This window comes from Poecilia formosa, unplaced genomic scaffold (assembly GCF_000485575.1).
Source record: "Poecilia formosa unplaced genomic scaffold, Poecilia_formosa-5.1.2 Scaffold175, whole genome shotgun sequence".
NCBI lineage: Eukaryota > Metazoa > Chordata > Actinopteri > Cyprinodontiformes > Poeciliidae > Poecilia > Poecilia formosa.
The window spans coordinates 1,417,214-1,424,275 of record NW_006800114.1 but is presented as its reverse complement, the minus strand read 5'-3'; the positions used below and the strand labels follow the sequence as shown (position 1 = coordinate 1,424,275).

The window sequence follows — 7,062 nt, the reverse complement described above, 5'->3', positions numbered from 1 at the left end:
AGGTTTCAGTTTTTACATTTACAATTTGAATCGTTCACATCGACATGTTCCTGTTTCTCCAAAGGATTGTTTGTGTTGGCTGGATTAGTGTTGGTGCTCTGTGTTGCTGCTCTCTTCTTTGTGCCGCTCAGGAAACAGGCAGAGAAAAGGTACTGCTGTCACAGTGTCTAGATGGTTATATTGCCTCAGTAAATGTCTCAATCAAATGATGAATGTTTGTGATAAAACTATATTTGATCACACAGGAAACATAAAGATACACCAGGCATCAACTCTCATTAAGAGCCTTTTATTCTTGTTCTTCATTTACACCAATTACACATTTAGCTTTATACGTTTAATGTTGGACCAAAACCTAGAGAAACTCCTGTTAGTTTACTTAGCAGTCCAGTAACATGGAGAACCAACATCTAATTTTATCAGAACAAGAATCCAGAGGAACCCCTACTAGTTTATACATTACACTACATATTCTTAAAATGAGGAACTAATATGTAGTTTTGTACTTTTACTTTTTCATCTTTATTTTGGCTTTGTTGTTTTGTTTGAATTTTCTTCTAATTCATGTAAAGAACTTTGAACTGCCTTGTTGCTACATAATAGACAGGTAAATGTCTCAATCAGCTGATTGTGTGATGAAAATATATTTAATCACACAGGGAACATAAAGATGCAACAAAAATCAACTCTGTTACGATGAATGAAGATGCGTTGGACATAATGAAGTAAGTCCCTTTTGATAGTTATTCCTCATTTCCACCAATATTTATTCTGCTTTCTCATTGGCGTAAACGTAAAAATGATTGCTAGTTGACATTTTCTGAATTTAACGGCTGTTTGTGCATGTGCTTATATAATCAATAAGAGAATAGGCGCCGCTCTGCTCCTTCACCTCCTTTGCTCGTGTCCCTCCCACATGTAGAAATGGGCTCAACAGACGGTTAACGATGTGGGACAGAAACGGTTTTAAACAAAAGTTGAAAATATTTCTTGTTTTGTTGTTGAGTTGCAAACCCGCGTGTGTAATGGAGTATCCAACTGCTTTCGCATTCGCCTCATTTAAGTGTCCCTTATGCCCCTATTTTGACTGCCGTCTGCAATTTGTATTTACAAACACTAGATGGCGCTCCTCTCCTTATTACAGATAATGAGAACAATAATTTATTTCACAAACCTGTGGAAAAAATCTGCAAAGAAAAAGTCTAAATCTCGTTGGTTTTGCATTAGTTTTTTAATATATTTCATGTCATTTGAGAAAAATACAGGAATTTCTTTGTGCTTATTTTGTTCTTCAGACAGTTATGTGTTTAACTAGATGATGAATCACTAAACAGTTAACTTATAGAACTTGGTAGTTATACCTTTAAGTCCTTTAAGTTTAAATGTCTTCATGTAGTTTGACTACTGTATTTTTTAACCCACTTAGCGGAACACTCATGGATGGAGAAGAGAAGAAGAACAGTACAGAAGAGAGAATGGAAGACAACAGGTTGGTCTAATATTAAGTGGAAGTAGGAGTAGCCAGTTAATCCCAAGTGATTAGGGCGTGCATATAATGCATACACATCACAAAGTAAACAGTAACACTCCTGTGCTTTCTCTTGCTTTGACACATTCTTGAAATATTGGTCCACTTCTACATTTACTACCATCTCTCTTTTCTTTGTAATTCAAGCACTGCAGATTTATGTAGCCTTTAGCTTTAGAACATTTTAAATTGTTAATATGTCACTATGCCTTCTTATCATCTGATGTGTTCGTCAGATTTAACTCACTTTGCTTCAAATGCACGAAAAAGGGAAAAAAAGCTCAAAATAAGATGTTCTCTGTTGTTATTTTCAGGGTCATTGAAGAACCTGTGGTACCTGAAGAAAGACTCTTCTCCCTATACAATCGACCAGGCTTAACAAAACGCCACAACAGAGACCAGGAGTCATCAGTAAAACCAGCAGAAACGTCTGACTCTGAACAGGTTAACCAAGGAAAGAAAATTAACTGACCCACCAGTTTGTGGTGGAAGAGATGAAACAGCTACACCTGAGGTCAAAGGTTGTGGGAAAAGAACTTATTGTGAAGTTAGGCTCCTTGGTAAGATATTCCGGGTACATCAGGAGGACAGCAGACCAGAGGAAGAACCAGGACGCCCTGGAGGGACGACGTTTCTCTTCTGGTCTGAGAATTTGGGATTCCCCCAAAGGAGCTATGCCTCCATGGCCTGAGCCCAGGTTAATAGGAAGATGATGGATGGAATGGACGATTAAAAAAACAAAAACTTTGTAATAATTTCAACACCACCCTGATTTGAATGAGCTAAATCATGAATTTAAATATGCATTTCATTTAAATAAAAAGTGAAATGCATTTTTTATTTTAAATAAAAAATGCATTTACTTCATAAAGTAAAATGAATTTACTTTATAAAAAATTTAAAAACAAATTCCTTTCTGAAGTATTTTCTTTGTTTTAATTTCTCTTGTGTATTCTCAAGAATAAGTTAGTTTATAGCTGTTTACACGTTATTTAAGTACTGTTTCATTACCATAACCATAAATAAAGCATTTCATATCAATATATCAGAATTGCATATCAGGTTATTTTGATGAGTAGTTATTCTGCTGAATTATGGTAATAAATATTTTGGTACAAGGCTTTAAGTTGTGATTTATTGGTGTCAGCAAACAATTTCCTATTGCAGGTTATGAATAAATAATCAGTAGATGCAGAGTTGATTTGAAACATTTGCTTTAAAATCTGGAAAATGTGGATCTGAAACAAACATGCTGACGTACAAAAGAGTGCAAGGCGGAAATCAACTGTGACAAAAACACATTACTATAAAGGTTTTAAGAAAGTCAGAACAATAATTGGTCCAAAGTTTTTTTTGACGGATTAAACTGAGTGGAAGAGAAGAGTCACAGATTTTTACATCGTCTTGTGAGGTGAAATTTTTTTTCCCCACCAAATCACATTATTACAACATAACATTTTGAGTGTGATGTTCTCTTTAAAATTCTATGAGGTACTCAATGTTTTTGACTTTCTAATATTTCCAGAACTACCGGTTTTGCTGTCATGGCTGACTAAAAAAAAACAATAACCACAGTCCAAAGAAATACTTTAAAATATATTCAGAAAAACAGGTAAGCTGTTGAAGACCAATTGAAAGGTCTTAACAAAACATTAATATATAATATATAAAATTTAATTTCAATACAATGATCTTGTGTTTTGAATTATATTCTGAGAAGTTAAACGTTTTTAAGCCACTGACTGATAAAGGAGAGTGAAGCTTGAGAACGACACAGTTGGAACTTATTCTCACTGCACACTTCTCATGTCTTATTTATTTCCACAGCCATTATTATTATGTCTTTTAATAAAAGAATTGTTCATGCTATCTGTCTGGGTGAGGATACCTTCCGCCAAAAATTTATATTTGATGTAATAATATAAATTTTTTTATTTATATTAATAAAAAATATTATTTTTTATAATCCTGAAGTGTTTTCAGTATCAAAACACCTTTAATAAACCTGATGAACGAGGTTAAATCCACGTGACTCATGACGTTACAGTTCAGACTCAACTTTCTGCTCCAGCAGTTCTGAATCAACAGGTAGAACAGGAAGTATGTCGACTTGAAAGAGTCACAAAATGCGACCTGCTGTTACAATCATCTGTTTTTTAGTTACCATCATCTTTCAGACAGGTGAGAGCAGCTTTGTTTTTATACACCGGAGCACATTGGCTACTTTTTCCTCATCTTTGCGAGTCTGTTTTTAGCTTTAGTCAAAAATGTGCAATTTTATAATCTGCAAATCTATTTTAAAAGGTTTCAGCGACTACAACACACAATAACTGGATGCCTTAATAGTAATAATCAGATTAGCCCAATAAGGATGATTATATTTGTTATTCCTCGGTTAAAAACGAACTTTATCTGGGATGACATCACCTATGAACATGCGAGTATTTTGCTAAATTTGCTATATTTACAACCATTTTGTGCTTTTGTTAATATGCATTTGAATAAAACCAATCTGTCTACATTCTACAAATAAACAACTTAATCCAAACATTTTTTAAAACAATAAGTGCTCCTTTTGTGACCTAGTTTTACTGTTGACTGTGTTTCTTTCAGGTCAGTCGGCTCTGATAGAAACAAAGGAGACTGTTTGGGCAGCAGTAGGAGACCAAGCTTCTCTAAGCTGTCGGTTCACTGAGGATAAAAACATCATTGAGATCAGCTGGCGGAAGGTTCTTCCTGATGGAGAGAAGACACTCGCCACCTACATCAAGGACTTTGGTCCTATAGTGAGACCTGATCTGGAGGAGAAGATGGATTTTCAGTATGAATCTCTGCAGAGCTGCTCCATGGTGATCAGGAAGGTGATGGAGGAGGATGAAGGCTGCTACCAATGTTTGTTTCACACCTATCCTAAAGGAGCGCTGATAGGCTGGACCTGTTTAAAACTTTATGGTGAGTAAAGAACAGCAGAACATCTTCAGATGGTTAAATCTTCTCTGTATAACATTTGTTATAATATTTGATGCAACATTTGTCATGTCTGTTCTCCCCACAGAGCTGCATGGACCCTTCATTACTATCAGCAGATCAAACTCTCCTCCAGGGTCGGTTGTGACCTGTTCAGCCACAGGTCGACCTGTTCCCATGGTAACACTGACTGTTCTCCATCAGAACCTCAGCTTCTCCCACTACAACACCAGCAGAGTGACCAACAACAACGGTACCATCACTTCCACCACCACTGTTCTGCTCTCAGCTCTCAACAGCACACAGGTTGAATGTTCAGTATTAGTGCAAACTGCTGCTCTCAGAGAGCTGCTGGTCACCGTTCCTGGACTCACTGAGACGTCTGATGATGGTGAGGAACTTTTTTCAAGACTCATTTATAGACGGATGATCTGTTTGTGACTCTGATCTCTGATGTTCTCTCACCAGGTTTGGATGTAGAACCTGGTTCAAATTACAATTTTATTGGTAAGTTCATGCTGAGGTTTCAGTTTTTTTATTTACAATTTGAATCGTTCACATCGACATGTCCCTGTTTCTCCAAAGGATTGTTTGTGGTGGCTGGATTGGTGTTGGCGCTCTGTGTTGCTGCTCTCATCTTTGTGTCGCTCAGAAAACAGGCAGAGAAAAGGTACTGCTGTCACAGTGTCTAGATGGTTATATCACCTCAGTAAATGTTTCAATGTTTGTGATAAAACTATATTTGATCACACAGGAAACATAAAGATACATCAGACATCAACTCTTAGTAAGATACTTTTATTCTTATTCTCCAGTTACACCAATATTTATTCATTTTTACAATAATTTTATTTAGTACCTTTTCAAAAGGTCACCTCAGTAAATGTCTTTATCTGCTGATTAATGTTTATGTGACTAAACTATATTTGTATCACACAGGAAGAAGGAAGATCCACTGGACATGTTGGCGTAAGACCATTTTTATTGTCATTCGTCAATATTTCAATATTCATTCAGCTTTCTCACTGGTATAAACATTGGTACAAACCATATTCATGCTTCTGTATTGCAGCATAAGGGTGCGGCAATAGAAGGGCACCAAAGTAATGGCATAAGAAACCGGCTAGTCTGTTTTTTTGTAGTTTAACAGCTGTTTGTGCATGTGTATAAGATCTGATAAATAACAGTTATTTGTTTTATTAGATAAGTTATAAAATACAACTTATAGAACTTGGTAGAGATAAACTTGAGTTTAAATACTTTCACTCAATAGAACATTAGTGCTGTTGTGATGTATTTATTAAAAATGTCATGTTTTTTTTCATGTGCTTTGACTGCTCTGATGTTTTAAACCCACTTTGCAGAGATTACACGTTTAGCAGCTGTAAGGATAAAGAAGAGAAGGAGGATGCTACAGTAGAGACAAGGGAAGACATCAGGTTGGTATAATATTAAATGGAAGTAGCAATAGCCACTTAATCGCAAGTGAATATATTTGTGTCACACTGGGAAAGTGAAGATGCATCAGATATCGATTCTCTGTAAGACTTTTATTGTTATTCCTCATTCACACCAGCCTTTATTTGCTTTCTCTTGTTTGCAACATTTTAAAAGATTAACCTACTTCTACATTTACTAATATCTTCCTTTTCTTTCTCATGCACTGCAGATTTATCTAACCTTTAATTTTAGAACATTTCATGCCTTCTTCCCATCTGATGTGTTCATCAGATTTAACTTTGTTTCAAATGCATGAAGAAATGGCAAAAGAAACAAAAAAATATCACAAAATAAGATGTTCCCTGTTGTTGTTTTCAGTGTTTTGGAACCTCTTGTGATACCCATGAAAGTGGCAGACATCGTATGTCCACCGTATCTGAAGCGCCACTCCAACAAAATACAGCAGTTAGCAGAACAACTAAAAGAAACATCTGTCTTGAACAACATTAAACATGGAAAGAAAACTAACTGACCTACTACTTGTGGTGGAAGAGATGAAACAGTCACATTGAGGTCAAAGGCTGTGGGAAAAGAACTTATTGTGAAGTGATGCTCCTTGGTAAGATGTCCCGGGTTCATCAGGAAGAGACCCAGATGAAGAACCAGGACACGATGGAGGGACGACGTTTCTCAGCTGGCCTCCACAACCTGACCCTATAGGAAGATGATGGATGATTTAAAAAACTTTGTAATAATTTCAACATAAGGATGATTTTAATTAGTTAAATGTCAATATGCATTTCATTTAAAATAAAAACAAATTATTTTATGGAGAATTTTCTTTGTTTTAATTTCCCTTTTTGCCTTTTTAAGAAAAAGTTAATTTATAGTTGTTGACACATTAAGTACTGTTTCATAATCATAAATAATACATCTCGTATTAATATATCATAGAATTGCATATCAGTTTATTTTGATTAGGAAGTAGTTATTCTGCTGAATTATGGTAATAAATATTTTGGAAGAAGCCCTGAAGGTGTGATTTATTAATGTCGGCAAACATTCTCTTGCTGCAGGTTATGATTAAATGCTCAGTAGATACACGTTTGGTTTGAAACATTTGCTTT

At 35.5% G+C, this 7,062-nt stretch overlaps 2 protein-coding genes and 1 long non-coding RNA gene across 3 annotated transcripts in view; 2 read left to right on the top strand and 1 right to left on the bottom strand.

Annotated features, from left to right (window-relative positions):
- The window catches only part of LOC103147213 (OX-2 membrane glycoprotein-like), a 34,505-nt gene extending 27,758 nt beyond the window's left edge, over positions 1 to 6,747 (top strand). The window contains exons 12-13 of the mRNA XM_016678203.1: positions 5,860 to 5,934; positions 6,314 to 6,747. Coding sequence (XP_016533689.1) covers positions 5,860 to 5,934; positions 6,314 to 6,467 — 229 coding nt within the window. The 3' untranslated portion in view covers positions 6,468 to 6,747. The remainder of the gene's footprint in view (positions 1 to 5,859; positions 5,935 to 6,313) is intronic.
- Positions 80 to 5,275, bottom strand: LOC107837790 (uncharacterized). Its single transcript, XR_001663834.1, has 3 exons — positions 5,255 to 5,275; positions 1,588 to 1,589; positions 80 to 152 (listed from the first exon to the last, which is right to left on the bottom strand). It is a non-coding gene; the product is annotated as an uncharacterized LOC107837790 (long non-coding RNA).
- Positions 3,403 to 5,283, top strand: LOC103147215 (OX-2 membrane glycoprotein-like). The gene is made up of 6 exons (XM_016678209.1): positions 3,403 to 3,709; positions 4,142 to 4,480; positions 4,584 to 4,886; positions 4,964 to 5,002; positions 5,081 to 5,165; positions 5,250 to 5,283. Exons 1-6 carry the CDS (start codon positions 3,655 to 3,657, stop codon positions 5,281 to 5,283), a joined length of 855 nt encoding a protein of 284 aa, XP_016533695.1. The 5' UTR covers positions 3,403 to 3,654.
- Positions 6,748 to 7,062: the final 315 nt, after the last annotated feature.

Coding starts and splice junctions, on each gene's coding strand:
- LOC103147215 (XM_016678209.1), top strand. CDS start 3,655: ATGCGACCTGCTGTTACAATCATCTGTTTTTTAGTTACCATCATCTTT. Junction 4,887..4,963: donor CACTGAGACGTCTGATGATG/GTGAGGAACTTT, acceptor TTCTCTCACCAG/GTTTGGATGTAGAACCTGGT. Junction 5,003..5,080: donor TTCAAATTACAATTTTATTG/GTAAGTTCATGC, acceptor GTTTCTCCAAAG/GATTGTTTGTGGTGGCTGGA.